Source organism: Peromyscus eremicus, chromosome 5 (assembly GCF_949786415.1).
Source record: "Peromyscus eremicus chromosome 5, PerEre_H2_v1, whole genome shotgun sequence".
Taxonomy (NCBI): domain Eukaryota; kingdom Metazoa; phylum Chordata; class Mammalia; order Rodentia; family Cricetidae; genus Peromyscus; species Peromyscus eremicus.
The window spans coordinates 98,537,836-98,562,015 of NC_081420.1; the positions used below are offsets into that span (position 1 = coordinate 98,537,836).

The 24,180-nt window shown below is 44.1% G+C and overlaps 1 protein-coding gene across 1 annotated transcript in view; it reads right to left on the minus strand.

Annotated features, from left to right (window-relative positions):
* Pkd1l3 (polycystin 1 like 3, transient receptor potential channel interacting) overlaps positions 1 to 24,180 on the minus strand; it is a 60,214-nt gene that overhangs the window by 30,349 nt on the left and 5,685 nt on the right. Inside the window, 10 exon segments of the mRNA XM_059264034.1 lie at positions 2,458 to 2,636; positions 2,875 to 2,976; positions 5,008 to 5,238; positions 7,578 to 7,771; positions 10,084 to 10,315; positions 11,147 to 11,275; positions 12,356 to 12,482; positions 12,571 to 12,698; positions 14,817 to 14,999; positions 19,004 to 19,135. Of these exon segments, the coding sequence (XP_059120017.1) occupies positions 2,458 to 2,636; positions 2,875 to 2,976; positions 5,008 to 5,238; positions 7,578 to 7,771; positions 10,084 to 10,315; positions 11,147 to 11,275; positions 12,356 to 12,482; positions 12,571 to 12,698; positions 14,817 to 14,999; positions 19,004 to 19,135 (1,637 nt within the window).

Below are 24,180 nucleotides of genomic sequence, written 5' to 3' on the forward strand. Positions count from 1 at the left end.
ACAGTTCTCCCCATCTCTTTGGGGGTCTCTATTCTTTGAGACACAACAATCAAATATTGAAATAAGGACAGTTAGTAACTCTACCATGGCTTCTAAGTGTTCAAGTGAGACTCTCTCACAGTCTCTTCCTTTAAATCAAGAACTAGGAACGATTGGGCTGAGTGAGGAAGGCATTCAAAGCTGAGACAGGCAGGACACTGGTGCTCCTGGGCCAAATGGAAGCCAACTTAGGACCAGGAAGGAGAAGGTCTTGAAGGAGATGAAGATCACTACTCTAAAGGACATGTGGATGAGAAAGCAGAACGGGCTTCATGTTGATGATGGAGAAAATTTTAGTGTTCTGGGCGACATCAGACCAGACACAGCATTCCTGAACCCTTATCCAAGCAACACTGTAACTTTCTCTAGTTCTCTGAAGATTCCCAAAGGTCAGGAAGCAGCAGAAGAGGCTGGCAGAGCCTGGCTCATGTGGTTTACAGCAAGAAGCTGCTCCTGGACACTGCGACGCAAAGGGAAGGAACAATGTCAATGAAGAAGATGCAGAAGGAAATCTGGAAGATCCAGCTACGACCTTGGATGAAGAGGGCTACACTCAACAGGTGTTCAATTAGATGACGCTTCACTGCATGGGAAGAAGGAGCCATCTTGGATTTTCACAGCGGACAGGAAAAGTCAGTGCCCAGTTTTGGTGCTGCTGGTGACCTGAAGTGGTAGCAAATGCCATTCTGAATAGCTTATAGTTCTGGGAAATTAGATTGAATCTGGACATGGTTCAGCAAAGCCTGGATGCCTGCACACCCATTTACAACAAGATGTAGTGAATGTTTTAGCTCATCAGTAACTACTGCTCAGAGAAAGATTTCCTTTAAAACCACAGTAGTCACTGGGAACATACTTGGTCCCTAAGATCTCTGACAGAGATACACAGTGAAGTTAATGCTGTTTTCATGCTGGCTAACCCAACATCCATTGTGCAGACCACAGACCAAGGAATTATTCCAACTTGCAAGTTCTATTAAAAAATACACTAGAGGGGCTGGAGAGATGGCTCAGAGGTTAAGAGCACTGACTGCTCTTCCAGAGGTCCTGAGTTCAATTCCCAGCAACCACGTGGTGGCTCACAACCATCTGTAATGAGATCTCACGCCCTCCTCTGGGTACATAATAAATAAATCTTTAAAAAAATACACTAGAAAGAGATTTTTGGCTGATTATAGTGATGTACACCTTAACCCCAGCACTTGGGAGAAAGAGGCAGGCAGATATCTATGAGTTCAAAGCCAACCTGGTCTACCTAGAGAGTTCAAGGCCAGCCAGGGCTACATAATGAGTCTCTGTCTATAACAAAAAAGATTGATTATTATTTTTTTTACTTTATCTGTATGTATGTGCACCATATGCATTCCTGGTGGTAGTGGGGATTGAGCCTTCAAGAATATTTTGTTAATTAAGAAGACCCTCTACACACATACACACACAACCCAGAAGAGCTATCCAAACCAACAGATGTGAGTAACAACACAGGACTACAGAAACCGTGAAAGGTGACATGACCCCTCCATAGACCAGAACTCAACGACTGGACTCAAAGACATGGAAATGGCTAAAAGGCCAGATGCAGATGCCAAAGGGTTTCTGGTAAAAGGATCAACGATCCAAAAGAGGATGCAAAGCAGCAGATGAATTCAATCCAGGACCAGGAGAGGAAAGTCAGGAAATGAAGGAAAAAGTCAGCAACATGGGTTACATTGAGTCCTGTCTTAAACAGAAGACTTTAATCTCATTTTCAGGCACTGTTTTGTTATTGTCACCATTACTATGTGCTGTTGACAGTTATGACACAATAAAAATGAGGGCGAGACTCGTCCTCCATTACACACACACACACACACACACACACACACACACACACACACACACCACTGTACTGTCAGCTTCCATGTTTCTTTCTGGGTTTTGTTCTCTGCAGACATGAATCCAGCAGCCACTTGTTAGGGTTTTGCTGAAAGCATTATTGTTTACCATGGTAACTTGCCGGTCTCTCGAAAGGCTACAAGGGACCTAGAAACAAGAGCCAGCGAGGTGGCTTGGTGGGTAAAGGCACTGGCCACCTAGTCTGACAACCTGAGTTCAATTTCCAGAACCATCTGGTGGAAGGGGAGAACTGACTCTCAGATTATCCTTTAACCCCCAAACATGGGTGAGTGGTGTGCACATACACGTACAAAACAAAGAAATAAGCCAGGTGTGGTGGCGCACGCCTTCAGTCCCAGCACTCAGGAGGCAGAGGCAGGAGGATCTCTGTGAGTTCAAAGCCAGCCTGGTCTACAGAACGAATTCCAGGACAGGCACCAAAATGACACAGAGAAACCCTGTCTCAACCCCTCCCCCCTCAAAAGAAATAAATGCAAAAAAAAATTTAAAGAAAAAGTGAGCCAGCCCAGGGCAGGTACTTACCAAGAAGGGTTGTCGCCGGAATTGTCATGCCACAGTCGAAGGCCATGCAGGTCTCCCAGCCAGGACCCAGTGGAGAGCAGGAAAACATCCAGGGCTCCGCGCTCGAAGACTGCCTTCTGCGGGTCACATAGATGGTGGGGCTCGCTGTGCCCCTCTGAGCCATAGAGGGTGATAACAACCTAAGATGTGGCCAGAAAAGATGAAACAGGAGGCACTGTGACACTGTCCTCTGGGGTTTTTCCTTAAACAGAAAGAAGTAGCCATTGGAAGTTGTCAGACAAGCACATTGCACTTTAGGACTAGGCAATGCCAATTCCCGTGATTCCTTTTAAAGCGCTATTGGACCCCAAGATATTGCCAAGTTAGAGCGTGCCCCATCGCAGAAGACACACAGTAATGCGCGTGGGTCCTGCTAACCTGGGCTGTTGTAGCAGCCCTCCTTCGATACCCAGTGTAGACCTGGATAAGGTAGTGAAATGCAGAGCTGGGGTCGTTGTCCGCCAGGACGGTCACCTTCACCTGCAGGAAGAGCAGACGCAATGAGCTTGCCAGGTCTTGACTCAGGAGGGCCCCCGCTGGGAACAGGCTTCTCTGCGGCAATGTTGGGACCCCATGGGAAGCAGTGGGAGGTGGTGTCACCTGGCAAGCACACACAGGCCAGCAGAGTGACCAGAGGGATGAAGGATGAGGTCTGAAACTCTAGGCTCTGTCTTTACAATGAAACATCCTCAGAATCACCTGACTGGGCCTTGGGCAATAAGCCCTCCACCTCCCTCCCACTCAGGTGGGAGTAGCATGTCACTTAGAGGACGCCCAGGGAAACTGGAGCTTCAGATAAACGATGAGGGTCATGGGGCTTGCTAAAGATTCATTTGCTGTTTATATGTTCATATGAAATGCAAATTAGGTTGCTGTCTTTTTTTAAATTTATTTTTATTTTTATTTTCTTTTGGTTTGTTTGAGACAGGGGTTTCTCTGTGTAATAGCTCTGGCTGCCCTGGAACTCACTCTGTAGACCAGGCTGGCCTTGAACTCAGAGAGAGCCACCTGTCTTTGCCTCCCAAATGCTGGGATTAAAGGCTTATACCACCACTGCACAGTCTGTCTTCTATTTTTATTTACTAAAGCTGGTGGCACTTCACCCAGGACAATAAGAAACAGATACTCCACCTCCTAGAACTTCCAAGTATAAACAAGAGGCTGCAGTGGAGATATTGGGAGAGCCCTTGCCTAGCATGTATAAGGCCTTGAATAAAAAAAAAACACAAAATAAGAAATATATAAAACATACATTAAGAAAAAGATGTCAAAGAATTTCACTGTTAAAAAAATTGGGGGGGGGGGGAGGCCTGGAAAGATAGCTCAGAGGTTAAGAGCACGGGCTGCTCTTCTAGAGGTCCTGAGTTCAATTCCCAGCAACCACATGGTGGCTCACAACCATCTGTAATGAGATCTGGTGCCCTCTTCTGGCATGCAGGCAGAACTGTATCTATAATAAATAAATCCTTAAAAAATTTTTTTTCTAGTCATAGCTAGGTGTGGTGTCACTTGGAGGCAGAGGCAGGTGGATCTCTGTAGGCTCCAGGCTAGCCTGAACTATATAGTGAGTTTCACGCCCACCAGGACTACTCAGTGAGACCCTGTCGAAAAGAAATTTACCCAGCCAAGGACGGTGGCTCACATCTGTAATTTTAGCACTTGACGATTACTGTGATGTCAAGGCCAGCCTGGGCTATATAATGTGTTTCTTGGGTCAGGTTAGGGGACAGTATGAGATTGTGTCTGAAGACACAGAAAATCATTTTTAAAAGTTTGAGCATTTATTTCTTTGTGTGCAGGGTGGGGCACAGGTGTACCATGACACACAAGCGGAGGGCAGAGGACTTGCTGTTCTATTTCCATCATGTGTGCACTGGGGATCAAGCTGAGTTCATCAGCCTTGATGGCAAGGACCTTTACCCAGTGAGCCACACCATCCGTCTCAGAAAAGAATTCTTTACTAGTTTCCTGTAGGTTGTAGTTATGTTAAATTATAATTTGACTCAGCATAAGTTTTTCTAGTTATAAAATAACTAGGTGAGATAAATATGAGTCTGGTAGCCGGGCAGTGGTGGTGCATGGCTTTAATCTCAGCACTCTGGAGGCAGAGGCAGGTGGATCTCTGAGTTTGAGGCCAGCCTGGGCTACAAAATGAGTTCCAGGACAGCCAGGGCTACTCAGAGAAACCCTGTGTTGAAAACCAAATAAACAAAAATATGAGTCTGATTTTAGTTGAGTTCCTAGGACAGCTATTTTCTGGTTTATTTCTAATCTGCATGACTCCTGTGACAATCCAACCTTGGCACCAAACAAACAACAATAACAACACAAAAAAATGAAAGAGAGAAAAAGAAAAAAAAACCCTACTTTCTTTTGAGATAGTAGATATGCAGAAAAATTGAATATGACCCTACCTGAATTTCCCTGCTCCCTGGCCCACGATGCCTACATCTCCCTATCTAACTCAACACACTCAAGACACCATGGCCTTTGGAGTCCAAGCCTTCTCACCTTCTGCATGTCTGCTCGATCCTTCCTCCAAGCCCACGTGACTAAGAGGCTATAGAATCCTAAAAGGCTGGCCAGCAATGACACCCCAACAGGGTTGTTGGTCACACGAAGCAGCAGTTTGATGGTGTTTTCCACATCCACCGTCCTGGGCAGGATGAAGAAGTCACTGCTGAAGAAGGTCAGGTGGTTACAGAGACACTGTGTCTTCCAAATGGTGCTCTTCGGGCCTGCCTGGAAGTAGACCAAAGACGCCGATTCAAAGGTAGAGTGCTAAGGAGTGGCAAGCAGGAAATGGAAACACCAGCGGCGTTGAGACAGAAGGATGCAAAGATTGGTTTCTATACACTTATTTATCATGTGTATGTGCACGGGTGAGTTCTCCCCTTCTTCCCTCTGGGTTCTCGGGGTTGCACTCTGACTGGCAGGCTTGGCGGCCCTGGATGTGTGGCATCTTCGCTGATGACCCATCACTGCATCTCTAGTTTCTAATGTGGCACCTCATGTGGAAGGTGTCCATCGAGCAGGTGCAGAAAGAACGAGTGTGTGCACAGCAGACCCAGGGCCATGGCCGCCCTCTACAGAAGGGAAGGATTAACAGTGAGGGACACACAGCTGGCCTCTATTAGCTCTGAGTGTTTTCTTATCTTTATGACTCTGAACAAGGCCAGGTGTGATGGCGCGCACGCTGATAATCCCAGCATAACCAAGTGGATCTCGATGAGATTCAGGCCAGCTTGGGCTACATAATTAGACCCTACACAATTAGTCTCAAATAAAACAACAACAACAAAAAACCCTCTGAATTATAAAAAGATAATAACTTTGATAAAGCTGACTGGTACGTTTAGAACTTTTAAATTATTCCCTGTCATTTTCCATATGGTATAACGTTTCTTCATAATGTGTATTTTAAAATTGCACCAGTAAGTATGAACAAATGGAAGCTAGCAACGCATGTTTGAGTTGGTGCATTGAAAGCCTGTAACGTGGGCTCAGTGCCTATCTAGCAAGTGTGAAGTCTTGGGACTGCTCCCCTCCACTGAAAATGTTGCCTCTGTGACTAATTCCTTAATTCTGCTGCATGATGCTAAGTCCTGCTTGCTCAGGCCCTCCTCCGGCCTGGGAACACCCCTTTCCTTGTACTCAGAGACACAGCATCCCAGAGGGACTCAATGGGCAGAAGCATCCCAACAGCTCTTGAGTCTTGCTCCTCAACACATGACTCACCCACAGCCACCTCAGCAGAACCTTCTTCTTAATATGCTCTCGGCTGCGGGATTTGCCTGAGAAGTGGCTACCAGACATTACTGTTTGAGGCAGTGGCTTTCCTGAGAATTCCATTTTTTCCTTGCCAAGCTCAATTTTTTTTCTTTTTTCTTTTTGGTTTTTCGGACAGGGTTTCTTCGTGTAGTTTTGGTGCCTGTCCTGAATTTCGCTCTGTAGAGCAGGCTAGCCTCGAACTCAGAGAGATCCACCTGGCTCTGCCTCTTGAGTGCTGGGATCAAAGGTGTGCACCACCACTGCCCAGCTTTAATTTTTTTTTTTTATTATTTTAAACACAGGGTCTCACTATGCAGCTCAGGCTGACCTTGAACTCATGATCCCCCTGTTCTGCCTCCCAAGGACTGGGGTTACACACAAACACCACCATGCACAGATCCAGTCTCAGCCCTTGGAAGAATAGCTTCATGATTACCAGGGCTTTGCATCAGTGTGTTGTTACTGAAGTAGACATTAGATCAGGCTGGCACCCACTGGATCAAGGATGTGCAAGCTGGGTGTGGTGACGCATGCCTGTAACCTCAATACTCAAGGAGGCCAAAGCAAGAAGATCAAGAACAGGAGGCCAACCTGGGCTATGTAGTGAGAGGTATGATGTCTTCTGGAAGGGCCAGACACCAGGGACAAGGTGGTAACTGTAAATGTGGCAGTCTGTCCTTGCCTGTCTGTGGTGTTCAAGAATCTACAATGTATTCTTTTTTTTTTAAGGCTTACTTTTATTTTATTTGTGTGTGTGTGTGTGTGTGTGTGTGTGTGTGTGTGTGTGTGTGTGTGCTTGAGAAGCCAGAAAAAGGCATTGGATCCCCTGGAGCTAGAGTTACAGGTGGTGGCTGTGAGCCAACACATGGGGGCTGGGAATTGAACTTGACTGAGTCCTTTAGAAGAGCAGGGAATGCTCTAACCGCTGAGCCACCTCCCCATCCACTTTCTATAACATATTCCCAACTGGAAAAGTTTTCTTCTGTCTAGCAGGAGGCTTGGTTCTTTTAGCCACAGCATATTTAGCAAGCGGCTTCCACATCTACTTTCTATCTTCGTCTATAGCTGTCAGCTGTCACTCAGGGCCCAGCACAGTCAGACTGGCCTGTTACTGCGTTGAGACGGGAATTAGAAAAAGACAGCATGGACCTGCCGTTCTAGAGACACACCTGCCCGGCTACCACAGGCCACCCTCCTCTCTGTCCCCAGGATGATTTGTTTTCCTTCAGATGGCTGTTGTTTGTGGCCTCTCCCCAAGGAGGGAAGGGGGAGAGGTGCAGCTAAGGATTCAGAGAGGCCCCGCCTCTTACTTGGCATCCATCACTCCTCCATGTCCTGTTGTTCCGGTCCCAGAAATAGCACTGGGTGACAGCCGTTACCACTGAGACCAGGACAGGTGTGCACTGTGTGGCCTCTGTACTTGTATTTACCACGGCTGTGATGTAGTAAGTGCCAATCCCATACCGCAGGCTCTCTGGTGTCAGCACCCATGTGTACTCCTCATCTTAGGACAAAGAAGAATCATGGGTTATACTTCCAGTGGGATAAAATACCTTCAGATCCATGACTACTATTATTCATTACTGTTATCTTACAAATGAGGATACAAGTCTAGTACCAGAAATGTGTGCAAAAAAAAGACCAGTGACACAATCCTGCACTCTGCATCAGATCCATTCCAGTAAAAGAATCATGTTCTTTTGATATGTGCACGTTTATGCCTAATGAACTGGAATGCACTATGAGTTTTAGAAAAATGAAACCATCACACATGGGCTGTGTGATGGTTTGAATAAGAACGGCCCTCATAGGCTGATATATTTGAATGCCTGGTCAGCAGGTAGTGGCAGTACTTGAGAAGGATGAGAGGGTGTGACCTTGTTGGAGTAGGTGTGGCCATGTTGGAGGTATTGTGTCACTGGGTATATGCTTTGATGTTTCAAAAGCCCAGTGAGGCCCAGTGTCTCTCCTCCTGCTTCCTGCAGATCTGGATGTAGAACTTAGAGCTACTTCTCCAGCACCATGTCTGCTGTGATCATTCACAGCAATAGAACACTGACTAAGACAGGCAGGGAATGTAGCTCAGTGGTAAGAGTGCCTGCCTAACACATATAAACCTAACATATATGCTGGGTTTGATCCCTAGCACCAATAAACCCATCATGGTGGCACAAATCTGTAATCCTAGCTAGCTAGCTAGCGCTTGAGAGATGGACACAGGAGGATCAGAAGTTCAAGGCCATCCTTGGTTATATAGTGGGTTTGAGCCAGCTTTGGATACACAAGACTTAAAAAAAAAAAAGGGGTGGGGGTGGGCTTTGAGCTAGTTTAGCAGTTAAAGTTAAGTGTACGGCAAGCCAGCAAGAGGATCAGAGTTCGGCTCCCCAGAGCCCACATAAGTGCTGGGTGGATATGGCAACCTGCCTGTAATCCCAGCCTCAGAAAGGTAGAGGCATCCCCAGGGAAGCTGGCTACCCACACTCATCATCCCGGCAAGCTCTGGGTTTGACTGAGACACCTCACTTCAAAGAATAAGGTAAGAGAATGACTGATAAAGATGTCCAACATCAGTGTCAGGCGACCCCTGACTCCTCCACAACCCGCTCTCCCATTACACACACAGGCACTTGAAGAGAACAACGTCACCGCCCACCTTAGGTGACAAACTCTGGGATAAAGGAAGGACGCAAATGCAGTGGTTGCAGGGAACTGGGTTTCCCATGAGCCCCTGTGTCCTGTCCTGGTGGCCGTCAAGGATTAAGACAAGTCACTTTATCTCCCTGGCCTCAGTTTCCTCATCCTCGCAGCAAAGGTCCTTCCAACTCTAAGCGACTCTGAGACTTTCCAGTACATTTCAAAGTGACATCCACAGAGCATGGTGGATCAAGTGTATCTAGGCATCACTCATGGGTCTCAAATATTTGTGTGTGGGGTATATATTTGTCCATATGTGTGTGCACGTGTGCATGTGTGCTTTTGTATTTGGTAGCCAGACGTCGACTCTGGGTGTCTGCCTTGATTGCTTGTCACTTTAGGGTCTCTCACTGAGTGAGAACCCATCAATTCAGTTAGGTTGGCCGGTTGATGAGTTCTAGGGATCCGCTGTTGTCTCCCACCAGTGGTAAGGGCATCCATAGTGAGCTTCTACATGGATGCTGGGGATCCAAACTCAGGTCCCAATGCTTGAGTAGCAGACATTTTATTCATGGAGCCATCTCTCTAACCTCTCAGAATTTTGTTTTGTGTAGGTTGGCCTCCAGCTTGCTATAAAGCCAAGGATAGCTTTGAACTCTTGATTCATCTGCCTTCTGCTCTCAAGGGCTAAGATTACAGGCCCCTATGCTCAACTGTGCAGGAAATTTTAACTACTGGTATTATTTCAAAAATTCTTAGAAACAAAACCAGTGGTGCTGGGGATCAAATCCAGGCTTTGTGCGTGGTAGGCAGGGACTCCATCAACTGAGCCGCACCCTCAGCTCTGCTTCCAAAGATTCCTAACTCCTCCGATAATGTCATTCTGTCTTATATCAAGTCCCTTCTATGCATTACATAACCCATCTTTAATTAAATAAAACAAGGTGCACATATATAGAGAGGTGAATGCTTGGAATCCTGGGAATATCTACTGATAGTATATTGTGTCAAGGTTACTTCCTGGTTGTGAACTTGTAGCTCAGCCATTGGGGAGACTGGTTAAAAAAAACAAGCATGCTGCTTCATCTTCTAGCTGGATGTGAACCTACAATTACCTCACAATCACAAGTTAAAAAGGAGAAACACATATCAATTAAGTTTAAGACATCTGATGGCTGATACCTTTCTGCCACACCTGGTCCCTGGGAAGGCTGGCATTGAGGTAGAAGTGAGTGTGGTCAGGCTTGTCCTGGAAGCCCAGGTAGAGTGTCATTAGAAGGGGACTTTCTGGCTCGATGGTCACAATGAGGGTTTTCTCCACAGAGGTGATATTCACTGTGATTGTGAAACGGTCTGTACTTGTGTTGAGGTTGGTGGGCTGGGTCTCCATGCTGGCATTTCTCCAGAGCATGATCTAGAAAGAGAGACACTTTTGTTTTGTTTTGTTTTTCGAGACAGGGTTTCTCTGTGTAGCTTTTCACCTTTCCTGGATCTTGCTCTATAGACCAGGCTGGCCTTGAACTCACAAAGATCCGTCTGGCTCTGCCTCCCGAGTGCTGGGATTAAAGGTGTGTGCCACCACCGTCTGGCTTGAAAGAGAGACACTTAATCCTCCAGGTTAAGATGGACCTTTCTGCTTCCTTTGTAGTGATGAGGTAACAAATTTCCCAAGGCTTCTTTCTTGGGTCTTAGTAGGAAGCACAATGCCAGGGATTAGTGGAGGGGGTTAAAGTCTCTAGTGGCTTCTCCTGGCACTGAGTAAGGTCTAGCTCTTTGTGAAGCTTCCAGAGATGTGCAACAAAATACTGGCCTTGACATGGATCCTTTTTTTTTTTTTTTTTTTTTTGGTTTTTCGAGACAGGGTTTCTCTGTGTAGCTTTGCGCCTTTCCTGGAACTCACTTGGTAGCCCAGGCTGGCCTCGAACTCACAGAGATCCACCTGGCTCTGCCTCCCGAGTGCTGGGATTAAAGGCGTGCGCCACCACCGCCCGGCCGACATGGATCCTTTTTTTTTTTTTTTTTTTTTTTAAACAGGGTCTCACTGTGTAGCCTTTCTGGCATAGGGAATTTACTATATATCCTAGATAACCTGGAATCCACAGAGATAGCTTGCCTCTGTCTCCCAAGTGCTGGGATTAAGGGCATGTGCCATGCACTTAGCTCTGACATGAATCTAAAATGTTAAGTCGTTGTATCTTTCCATGCTCTTTTCCAGCATGTCCTGTTTCCATCAAGAAACTGGTACCTCAATATCTTCTATTAAATCGTGGACTTGGAGCGAGTGATAACCAGAGCTCAGTAATACATTTCCAACGCTTCCAACAATGTTCTTGTCATCTGAAGTCTCAAAAGGGTTGAAAGCCAGACCTGTTACCTGGAGAGGAAGCACATTCCAGTTCCTCCAATTGCCAAGTTGTTCTTAAAGGAGAGCGCCCCCACCCCCAACAGGTTACAAGGTAGCAGCTCTAAATCAAATGCTGGGATTCTCCAACTATGTGTGAAGAGAAGAAGGGATGCTGAACATTGTAATGCTGAAGAGAAACAATGAAAGAGAGGGCTGCATTTAGGACCCTCAACATCATTTGCACACATTTGCTCTCTGGAAGCAAGGATTCTACACTCCAATACAACTGGTGTTTTTTACACTGAATCGTTACGATTCCGATAATCCCAATTTTGTCAGTAGTTGAGATCAATTCAAATCACAACACAAAAACACAGTTAAATTTGCATATCTGTTTAATGTTCTCTGTTGGATTTTTTTTTCAAGACTTGCAATGTAGCCCAGGCTATCCCTGAACCCTGAATTCACAGCAATCCTTCTGCTGCCTCTCAAGTGCTAGGAAAACAGGCATCTGCCATCAAACCTAGCTATATATATATATATTAGGTGTGTGTGTGTGTGTGTGTGTGTGTGTGTGTGTGTGTGTGTGTGTGTGTTACATACATATGAGTTCATGGGTGCAAGAGCTTATGGCAATGAGTAGGTATGTAGAGACCAGAGCAGGACACTGGGTATCTTCTACTGCTCTCTGTCTGGGATTCTCACTGAAGTAGAAGCTTGTGGTTTTGGCTAGGCTGGCCGACCAATGAACTCTCATATTTGCCTGTCTCTGCACCCCAGTGCTGAGGTTACAGGCACACACAGCCAGGCCACATTTATTCGGGTGCTGGAGATTCAAACTTGGGTCCTCTTATTGACAGAGCATGTGTTCTTACCCACTAGGCCATCTCCCCAGCCCCTACTGGTCATTTTTAAGAGATCTTTCTCTTCTCAGTATGAAATATACATTAATGCCCACAGTCTTCCTTATGTGGCCCGGATGGTGTGTATTCTCTCCCCCTACACTCCCACACAGCCATCATGTATCGTTTTCATTCCCATCTCCCCCTACACTCCCACACAGCCATCATATACCGTTTTCATTCCCATCACAGTCAAGTTCATACTCACCTGAAGGTTCACTCCCGGGTGTTTATTCAAGAGCTCTTTCAGTGCTTCTGCTGATGGAAAACCTAACTTCAAGGGTGCGGGGTCACCCAGAGTATAAATGCTCAGAGGCAAAGATGATACATTTTGGCTGGAAGAATTTAAATGCCAATCAGTTTCTGTATGCCCTCTAAAAGTCAAAACCAAAACGAAATTTCCCAGCCCTCCAGCCAGTTAACCTGCTCAACAGCAGAGTAGCAGCACGAGAGGTCAAGGTCACTGCCGACTCAGGAGACAGGCTCTGCTGGCAAAATGCTTTGTGGATCTCTCCCAGGGCCATCAAGGACATCTCCAGCATGTCTGCAACCTGCATTTAGAGTGAGATTCCTTGTGATCCGTGGGCTGTCACTGAAATAGTTCTGATGGGGTTCCAAGGAGAACAGGGGTTTTGATAGGTGGTGTAAAGAAAGGGGAGGGAGCAAGCATGGACTTTGGAACCTCACAGAAGTGCTCCGAGTCTCACTAACAACTTTGCATCACACACACACACACACACACACACACACACTTGCCCCATATTGATGAAAGAAACAGCTCTTATCTCAAAGAAGATGAGAGAGTTCATTCTGGAGCTAAGTATGAGTGACCAAGGCCCAGGTCCCCCAAATTCCATGTTCCATCATGGTGACAGCTGGATGGAGTCGTTATGGCAACAGAACAAAGGAAGTCTTAAATGGAGGCGTTTTCAAATACACTGGTGGAAACAGCAGATAGGAGGGTTGAAGAAATTGGGAAATCTGTTCTATAGGCCACAGCTGCCGTCCGATAGCATTCTTAGCTTTTTGGTTAGTGGGAGCTAGGTGTCTGTTTGGACATTTCAAAGGATCTACTGGTCACACAGATGCCAGGTCACATGCAGACAACACATGGTTATTAAGAGGGCTAATGATAGCCCAAGATAACTTGGCTCTGAACTTGTACCATTCCAAACCCCACCCCCCCACCCCCCCACCCCCAACCCCGGTCACATAAGTTCTAACCAGTTAATCAGCCCTGTGGACGGTTTAGTGTGAGGAGTTTCTGTTCACACCTCTGATAGGAGTTTCCCTCAGTGTTCTCGACAGGTGCTGTGTGGGGTGGGAGGACAAGGTGTCCTGTATCCCAGGCTGACCTCAAGCTCACTCTGCAGCCAGATATCACTTAGTATTTCTGATCCTCCCGCTCCAATCCCAAATGCTGTGTATGCTCAATCTGTGGGGTGCTGTGGATGGTTCATGGGGCTTCTTGCAGCACAGGCAAGCACTTTACCAGCTGAGATACAGCCCCAGCAGTATGATGAATACTTAAAAACAGCTCTGTTGAGATGAAATTCCCAAATGTGGTAGAACTCACCCACTCAGAATATATAAGTTTTACATCTACATATGTAACCAATACCACAATCTAGCTTTTAAATTTATCCCCCTAAAATAAACTGGCCTACTCTGACTTCTACAGACCTGATGCTTCTGGACATTTCTCAAGGTGAACTACAATAGATGGCCTTTCATGTGATGTGATGTTCCTGAGGGTTACCCATACTGTATCATGTGTTAGTACGTCATTCCGTTCCTGTGGCTAAATAGTCTTTGTGTGAACGTGCTGTATTGTAATTGATCCACCACCCCTCAGATCACATGCAGCGGGACTGTTTCCACATTGGGCTCTTTTTCTGCTTGGAAAATCCTCTTTTGAACATATTTTTGTGTGGACCTGCTTAAAGTTCTCTCCTGTACATAATACCAAAGAGCATAACTGCTAGAGATGCAGCCAGATTATTTCTCACACTTTGATGGGCTGCTGCATTATTTCCAAACACAACAATCTATCATGGTTATAGTGTCTTAGCATCCTTACTAATATTTATTATTGTCTCCCTCCCCGCCCCTCTGATGTTGATTTAAGAAAGAATCTCAGGCTGGCCTCAAACTCAGTGTGCTGCCAAGGATAACCTTGAACCCCTCAGGTCCACTTGCCTCTGCCTCTTGAGCACTGTAATCACAGACACGTGTCACCATACCTGGCTTGTCCATATTTTTTGATGTGAATTGTTATCACCCTCTTTTTCCCCTTCCTCCCTTCCTTCCCATTGTCTTCCATTCTCTCCCGTTCCAACAAGGCCTTGCTACACAGCCCAGGCTGGCCTTGAACTTGCTATCCCCCTGTCTCAGCCTCCCTAGTGCTGGGATAACACTCTATCCAGCTTCTTATTTTTAGTTTGCATTTTCCTAATAGCTAAGGGTGTTGGCTATCTCATCAAGGGTTTATGATGTGCTTCACTAAATCCTTTCACTGATTGTGAAGTGAGCATTCAGTAGCCTCTGTGCACTGGTTGGGTAGAGAAAGAGGCCAGAGAAGACTCAGCAGTCTCTCCAGCAGAATTCTCTTTTAAAGACTGGGGAGAGGTTGTGTGGCAGAGCTGACCACCGGCATACCGCATACTCACCTCAGCAAGCTCAGTGTCTTGCTGAAGAATCTGCTGACTTCCTTTCTTGGTTGTTATTGTACTTCCAAGAGGCTGAAGGGGGCAGACAACTGCCGGAGTTTTGAAGTTCCGACTGTCATCTTGCTGAAATGGGATCATCAGCAGCTGCTCACTCAGGTCAATGAGTAAGTTGGCCACGCTGACCTAGGGGCGTCAGAAAGGAAACGCATGTAGCTGCTTGTGCCTGTTTTAAATTTATTTGTGCCTTCTTATAAGCAACTCAATATTCTCTCCCTCCCTCTCCTCTCCCTCCTTCTCTTCATGTATGTATATATGTGTGTATGGTGTGTGCCCATATTCATGTGGGTGTATGTGCATCTGGAGGCCAAATCGATGTCATATATCTTCATCAGTTGCTCTCCATCATGTTTTTTGAGACAGGGTCTCTCACTGAACAGGAGTCTTACCAACTGGCTAGCCCAGCTGACCAGCAAACTCTAGGGTTTTGTCTGTTTCCACCTTTCCATCAGTAGATTTCCAGGCATGCAGGGCCACATCTGGCTCTTACATAGGTGCTGCAGATGTGCACTCAGGTTCTCAAGCTTGTGCACAGGCACTTCACCAGCTGAATTATTCCCCAGCCCCACATCAATATCCATTTCATAATTCAAATGTATTTTATAAGAAGCAACATCACCATTTGGCAGGCAAGGAAAATATATGATTCCATACCACCTGTGGGGGAGGATTGTGTTAATGTTATTCTAAGGAACTTGGAGTGCTAAGTAGACAAGCTGTTTAAGTGAACAAAATCAAACTAAAAGACGGATGCTTGGGGAAAGAGCAATGTCTGGCCAAATGCTGAGAAGGTAGGGTCTTTGTGAAGGCATAGGGGGGCAACATCAAAAGTTTCCAGATATCCAAAACACAGAGACCAGGGAGAAGTTCTAAATACAATAGAAAACGCCAGTTCTCTTTTATGCAGGAGAAAAAAAAGGCTAAGCAGCCAGGTGCAGTGATGCATGCCTGTAATCCCAGCACCCAGGAGGCAGAGACAGGAAGATTGCAAGTAAGTTTAAAGTCAGCTCAGGCTGCATAGTGAAACCCTGCCTCAAACCAACCAACCAATCAACTAACTACAAAAAGGAAATGCTGGGCAAGTTTGATTGGATGGTTACTGGACACCCATTGTAGGTACTACTATTTTTATTTTGAAATGCTATCTCCTTTCAAAGTTATGTTTATTAAAAGCTTCTGTAAAAATCAAAGACATCAGCTGGGAAGTGGTGGTGCATGCCTTTAATCCTAGCACTCAGGAGGCAGAGGCAGATGGATTTCTGTGAGTTTGAGGCCAGCCTGGTCTACAGAGTGAGTTCCAGGACAGCCAGGGCTACACAGAGAAACCCTGTCTCAAAAAACCAAGCAACCAAAAAAAAAAAAAAATCAAACATATTCAGAAGTTTAAAAATAAGACACTGGCACAAAATATTTGAAGTATGGTTAACAATTAACAACAGTTTACGGTAGAATATTATTTTAAGATATGTTACACTTTTATTCCGTGGAACATTTGTTTAATGATGCAAAGATGTGTTGCATTCTTTTATGTTTTTTATGTTACATTTGTTTAACTCTGTGAAGCTGCGTTACTTCGCCTGTCTAAAACACGTGATGGTCTAATACAGAGCTGAATGGCCAATAGCGAGACAGGAGAAAGGATAGGCAGGGCTGGCAGGCAGAGGGAATAAATAGGAGACATCTGGGAGGAGAGATTGAGAAGCAAGAAAAGAAGGAGAGAGGACGCCAGGGCCAGCCACCAGCAATACAGTCAGCCACAGAGTAAGAAGTAAGGAAAGGTATATAGAATAGAGAAAGATGAAAGCCCAGAGGCAAAAGGTAGATGGGATAATTTAAGAAAAACTGGCTAGAAACACGCCAAGCTAAGGCCGGGCACTCATAAGTTAAAAAAAAAAAAAATCTCCCGTGTGATTTATTTGGGAGCTGGGGGGCGAACCCCCAAAGAGCAAAGAGTAAAAAACAACCAACTACAACAGTTAGCCTTAGTAATAAAAGCCTCTAATAACAAGACCAACGGCCCAAGGTGAAGAGTGAGCAGGACGGATGACCGCACAAAGCAATTCGGAGAAGGAATAAAGGGCAAGGGGCCATGTCTCAACGCCAGAATCCGTGGTTAGGTTCAGAATCAAGTAAAATGATCAACAGAAGCGAAGTCATAAACACCCCTGCGAGTATACAAGCACAAAAAGGGAGGATTAGCTTCTGTAGAAATCAATACACTGCCGCTTTACCTGGTGGTTTTAATTAATTAACTAATTAATTAATTGTCAACTTGATAGGAGCTAGAGTTATTGAGAAGAGGACTCTCAATTGAGAAAATACTTTCATAAGATGGGTCTATAGGCAAGTCTATAGGGCATTTTATTGATTAACGATTGGTGTGGGAGGGTCCAGCCCATGGTGGGTAGTGCCACCCCTGGGCAGCTGGTCCTGAGCTGAATAAGAAAGCAGGCTGAGCAAGCCATGGAGGACAGGCCTGTAGGCCTCCCCTGATGATGGATTGTAACCCATAAGCCAAATAAACCTTTCCTCCCAAAGTTGCTTTGATTATAGTGTTTTATCACAGCCATAGAACCCTAACTAAGAGACCTTCTCCTTCCTTTCTTGCTTTTAAAATGGGCAAAAAATGGGAATGTGGGGCCATAGTGGAAATGAAAACAGTACCTTTTAGAACAATTTAGCCATGTCTGTTGCAAGTCTAAAGGCCTATCATTGCTTCTATGCAGCACTCAGAATTAGTTTTGCAAGTACTCAATGTATTTACAAGGATGCACATAGGTAAGCTGTTTCATGAATAAACAAAAAATTCAGGTGACTATTAGTCAGCTAATATATGCAGACAGGTGTGGAAAGGCAATTTGTTAACTTAAAACTTAACCAGGCAGTGGTGGTGGTGGTGGTGGTGGTGGTGGTGGTGGTGGTGGTGGTGCACACCTTTAATCCCAGTGGGAGGCAGAGGCAGGCGGATCTCTGTGAGTTCAAGACCAGCCTGGTCTAGAGAAAGTTCCAGAACAGCTAGGGTTATAGAGAGAAACCCTGCCTCGGGGAAAAAACAAAACAAAACAGTCAAAGGTCTAAAAATATCTGTATACTTTTAATTCATTTTAAAAATGCTTGTGACTTAGAATATATATATATATATATATATATATATATATATATATATATATATATATATATATATATATATATATATAGAGAGAGAGAGAGAGAGAGAGAGAGCGAGAGCGCCATTCAAGGGCAAAGGGAGCAATGGTCACATCTCACTAATGAGATTTGCAAGGGCAAAAGGTGTGTGTGTGGGGGGGGAGTTGTTTCCTCACGATTGTATTTGCTCTGCTTTGATTTTCTTCCTAAGAACGTGTGTTTCTGTAATTGAAAAACACAGATGGAATGGCGATGCGGCTCACTTGGTAAAACACTTTTAGCATGCAGGAAGCCTCAGGCTTGAGCCCCAGCATCACATAAACTAGGTGTGGTGGTGCATATCTGTCATATTGGAACTGGGGTGGTGGGGGCAGGATCAACAGTTTAAGGTCATCCTAGGCCACACATCGCGTTTGAGACAAGGCTGGGATACACAAGACCCTATCTCAAAATAGAAAAAGTAAAAACACCCTCCCTGCCCTGCAAAAAACAAAACCAAAGAACCAGACCAACCAACCAACCAACCAACCTACCAAAACTTCAGAGACATGCTTATTGTGGTGTATTTACAAATGTCGAAAAATAGAAAAAAGCAAGTTGAATCTCTTATGCTACCGCCTTTTTACACATAAGAAGCAGCCTGATCAGTTATGAGGAAGCAAGCATGGGTGCAGAAAATGGCAAGGCCAGGAGCATTCTGATTTTGATGCCTGTCCCAAGACCATTCCACTCTATCTACAGCAAGCCGTGTGGCTGTCTTTGTTGTGTGATTTCTCCTAACAAATGTATTAAAATGACGTAACCTGATCAGTGAACTGAGAACACCATTGCCAATCAATGCACTCATTTCAGACTTAAATTTGTATTTGCTGATAGTCAGCTCTTTCCATCCAGTACTTTTACAGTGCCCAGTTCTGCAACGGCACGGTCTCCACATCCTCCCTTCCCTTTGCCGAGTTCCTTCCCTCCCCATTTCTGATTACCTGAGCTGGTGTAGGAGATGTTGGAGGGGAGTTTCTCAGACTCTGGAGGATGTCACAGGCTTTCTGGAATTCACTGTCAGCTTGAAAAGCAGGTATTTCTAGGCTCAAGTTCTCTGCTGTCTGATCTGTGACCTGTTGGGAAGAAAAGATTTTTGTCAGGCTGGAGAGATGGCTCAGCAGGGAAAGGCACTTACTGCTAAGACTGAAGGTTCCCAGTTTGATCCCGGGAACCCACATGGCAGATGGACAGAACTGATTACTGCGTGTTCTGTGACCTCCATGTGAGTAACATGGCACATGTGCACACCCCCACTCTCATACACACACATAAATGTAATAAAAACTAAAAGATAATATTTTGTCAAAATTATTTATACAGATTATCATGCATTTGGAGTTTGGTATACTATGTTAATGGCCACTGACCAAGGATGGCGTTCTAAGTTCCATGAACTGCAGGCTCCAAAAGGGCCGTTACTTTTGGAAGCAAGTGGGTGAAATTGATTTTCATCTTCTTCATATATGAGAGAAGATGAGTAAGAATTTTATAGAATGAAAACTCCAAAGGCAGATGAGGTTGCTGGTAAGATTACAGGAATGAGTTCACAGAGAGCTGTTTTTTTTTTGTTTGTTTGTTTTTTTTAAAAACTCTTTTCTCTTTTGGGGGCTCACCACCCAGCTCCCAAATGAATCACACACAGAGGCTTATTCTTAATTATGAATGCCCGGCCTTAGCTTGACTTGCTTCTTGCCAGCTTTCCTCAACTTAAGTTTTCTCATCTACCTTTTGCCTCTGGGCTTTTCCTAGTCTCTTACTTCTGTAAATCTTACTCTCACTCAGTGGCTGGCTATAGTGCTGGATTGCGGGCCCCTGGAGTCCTCCCTCTCTGGCTACTTCTTTTTTTTTTTTACTCCTCCCAGATCTCTCCTTCTACATATTCTCTTTGCCTGCCAGCCCCACCTATCCTTTCTCCTGCCTTGCTATTGGCTGTTCAGTTCTTTATTAGCCCATCAGGTGTTTTAGACAGGCACAGTAACATAGTTTCACAGAGTTAAACAAATACAACATAATCAAAAGTAAAACACCTTAAAATAATATTCTACAACAGAGAGCTTATCTAGCAAGTACAAGATCCCTGGCTGAAGCCTTAACACTGGGGAAGAGTTCGTGTTGAAAAGGGAAACCCTCGAGCGGCGGCAGAGACCAGAATAAATAATAAATAATAAAGACCAGAAACTGAACTATTACCCGCTGAGGAGTTGGTGAAAACAAAGAGATTAAGAGCTTGGAACAGGGACACCTTTAATCCCAGCACCCAGGAAAGGAGCCATCTCCGTGGGACTCCACCAGAACGGATCCGAACACTCTGTCTGAAGCCAACCCAGGGCCCAGCTGCCGATCCTGCGAAACCCAACAACTTGGAGGTGTTGGTGAGATTACCCTACTAAACAACCTGCTCAGCTGAGATCCATTCGGGAGAGGATTCAGAATCCTACAGTCTACAGTCTGAGGAAACAAGATCAGCTGAGGAGTTGACAAATGAGCAAAACGTGACCTGAGAACATAAAAGAAGGAGTCGCCCAACCACCGAACCAGGTCACCAGAATCATAAGCCTACACTACACGGACTGGGAACAGGTAAGCTCCCATCTCCGGACCGGCAGATCAGGTCTCTAGCCCCTAGGCCCTACCCATCAGAGTCCCAGGGACCAGACAGCTACCTTTCCCTGCTCCTCCACAAAACAACAACAACAACAACAAAACAAAAAACAAACAAAAAAACCAAAAACCAAAAAAACAAACAAACAAACCCCTACGAACCTAACAACCACTGAAACCATAAGCACACCCTGCACCAACTGGGAACAACTGCTCCCTGAGACAGAACCCACTAACACTGATTGGACTAAGCTGCTCCCGAAGAAACAGAGCCCAACAGCACCGATTTAACCAAGAACTCCTAGTGAACCAAGACTAACAATTAGAACAAGTGCGGTACCTTCAGACACAGACACTGCCTGCACCGAGCAGAGGAAAAGATGAGTAGACACAGTGCAAATATACAGGTAACAACATAAAGACCTATATGACAACATCAGAACCTAGCGATTCTATACCTGCAAAACCTGAACATACTAAGGCAGAAGAAGCAGAAGAAATCAATCCTAAAAATGACTTTAAGAAGATGATAGAGGCCCTTAAAGAGGAAATGAAAAACTCCCTTAAAGAGGAAATAAAAAATTCCCAGCCGGGCGGTGGTGGCGCATGCCTTTAATCCCAGCACTCGGGAGGCAGAGCCAGGCGGATCTCTGTGAGTTCGAGGCCAGCCTGGGCTACCAAGTGAGTCCCAGGAAAGGCGCAAAGCTACACAGAGGAACCTTGTCTTGAAAAAACCAAAAAAAAAAAAAAATTCCCTTAAAGAAATGGAAGAAAAAACAAACAAAAAAATTGGAAGAAATCAAAGAAAGCCAAGAAAAAGTAATTAAACAGATGAAGGAAACAATTCAAGATTTGAAAATTGAAATTGAGACAATAAAGAAGACACAAATTGAGGGAATGCTGGAAATAGAAATCCTGACTAAACAAACAGGAACTACAGAAGCAAGCATAATCAACCGAATGCAAGAGATGGAACAGAGAAAATAGACTCGTCAGTCAAAGAAAACACTAAAGACAAAAAAGTCGTCACACAAAACGTCCAAGAAATTTGGGACACCATGAAAAGACCAAACCTAAGAATAATAGGGATAGAAAAGGGAGAAGAATACCAACTCAAAGGCACAGAAAATATATTCAACAAAATCATAGAAGAAAACTTTCCTAACCTAAAGAAAGAAATACCTATGAAGATACAAGAAGAACACTGAATTACAGAACACCGAATAGGATGGATCCAAAAAAAAGTCCCCTCACCACATACACTATCAAACACTAAAAGTCCCCTCACAATCAAAACACTAAACATACAGAACAAAGAAAAAATATTAAGAGCCGCAAAGGAAAAAGACCAAGTAACATATAAAGGCAGACCCATCAGAATAACACCAGACTTCTCAATAGAGACTATGAAAGCTAGAAGGTCCTGGACAAATGTTATGCAGACACTAACAGACCACGGATGCCAACCAAGACTATTATACCCAGCAAAACTCTCAATCACCATAGACAGAGTAAACAAAATATTCCATGATAAAACCAGATTTAAACAATACCTATCCACAAATCCAGCCCTACAGAAAGCACTAGAAGGAAAAATCCAACCTAAAGAAGCTAAACACACCCAAGAAAACTCAGGCAACACACCAACAAATACCAAAGAAGGAAAATGCAACACAACCACAAAAAAACAAAACAAAACAAAACAAAAAAAACCAGGAATTAACAATCACTGGTCATTAATATCCATCAATATCAATGGTCTCAACTCACCTATAAAAAGACACAGACTAACAGAACGGATAAGAAAACAGGATTCATCCTTCTGCTGCATACAAGAAACACACCTTAACTTCAAAGACAGACACTACCTCAGAGTAAAGGGACCTAAGAAGCAAGCTGGTGTAGCTATCCTAATATCTAATAAAATAGACTTCAAACTAAAATCAATCAAAAGAGATTAGGATGGACATTACATATTTATCACAGGAAAAATCCACCAAGATGAAGTCTCGATTCTGAACATTTATGCCTCAAATACAAAGGCACCCACATTTATAAAAGAAACATTACTAAAGCTTAAATCGCACATCAAACCCCACACATTAGTAGTGGGAGATTTCAACACACCACTCTCACCAAAAGACAGATCTACCAGACTGAAACTTAACAAAGAAATAAAGGACCTAACAGATGTTATGACTCAAATGGACTTAATAGATATCTACAGAACATTCCTTCCTAACACAAAAGAATATACCTTTTTCTCAGCACCCCATAGAACCTTCTCAAAAATCGACCACATACTTGGTCACAAAGCAAATCTCAACAGATACAAAAACATTGGAATAACCTCCTGTATCTTATCAGACTACCATGCCTTAAAGTTAGATTTCAACAACAACAAAAATTATAGAAAGCCTACAATCTCATGGAAACTGAATAATGCCCACCTGAAACACCAAATGGGTCAAGGAAGAAATAAAGAAAGAAATTAAAGATTTCCTAGTATTCAATGAAAATGAAAGTACAACATACCTATGGGACACTATTAAAGCAGTGCTAAGAGAAAAATTCATAGCTCTAAATGCACACATAAAGAAGATGGAGAAATCTCATACCAATGAATTAACAGCACAACTGAAATCTCTAGAACAAAAAGAAACAAATTCACCCAGGAGAAATAGACGCCAGAAAATAATCAAATTGAGGGCTGAAATCAATGAAATAGAAACCAAGAGAACAATACAAAAAAAAAAAATCAATGAAACAAAGAGTTGGTTCTTTGAAAAAAATCAACAAGATAGACAAACCCCTAGCCAAATTAACCAAAAGGCAAAGAGAGAGCATTCAAATTAACAAAATCATAAATGAAAAGGGAGACAATAACAACAGACAACGAGGAAATCCAGAGAATCATCAGGTCATACTTCAAAAACCGGTACTCCACAAAATTGGAAAATCTGGAAGAAATGGACAATTTTCTGGATAGATACCACATACCAAAGTTAAATCAAGACCAGATAAACTATTTACATAGACCAATAACCCCTAAAGAAATAGAAACAGTCTTTAAAAGTCTCCCAACCAAAAAAAGTCCAGGACCAGATGGTTTCAGTGCAGAATTCTATGAGATTTTCAAAGAAGAACTAATTCCAATACTCTTCAAATTGTTCCACACAATAGAAACAGAAGGAACATTACCAAACTCTTTTTATGAGGCTACAATTACCCTGATACCCAAACCACATAAAGATGCAGCAAAGAAAGAGAATTACAGACCAATCTCCTTCATGAACATTCATGCAAAAATACTCAACAAAATATTGGCAAACCAAATCAAAGAACACATCAAAAAAAGTATCCACCATGACCAAGTAGGTTTCATCCCAGGGATGCAAGGATGGTTCAACATATGAAAATCTGTCAATGTAATACACCATATAAACAAACTGAAAGAAAAAACTACATGATCATCTCATTAGATACTGAAAAAGCCTTTGACAAAATCCAACACCTC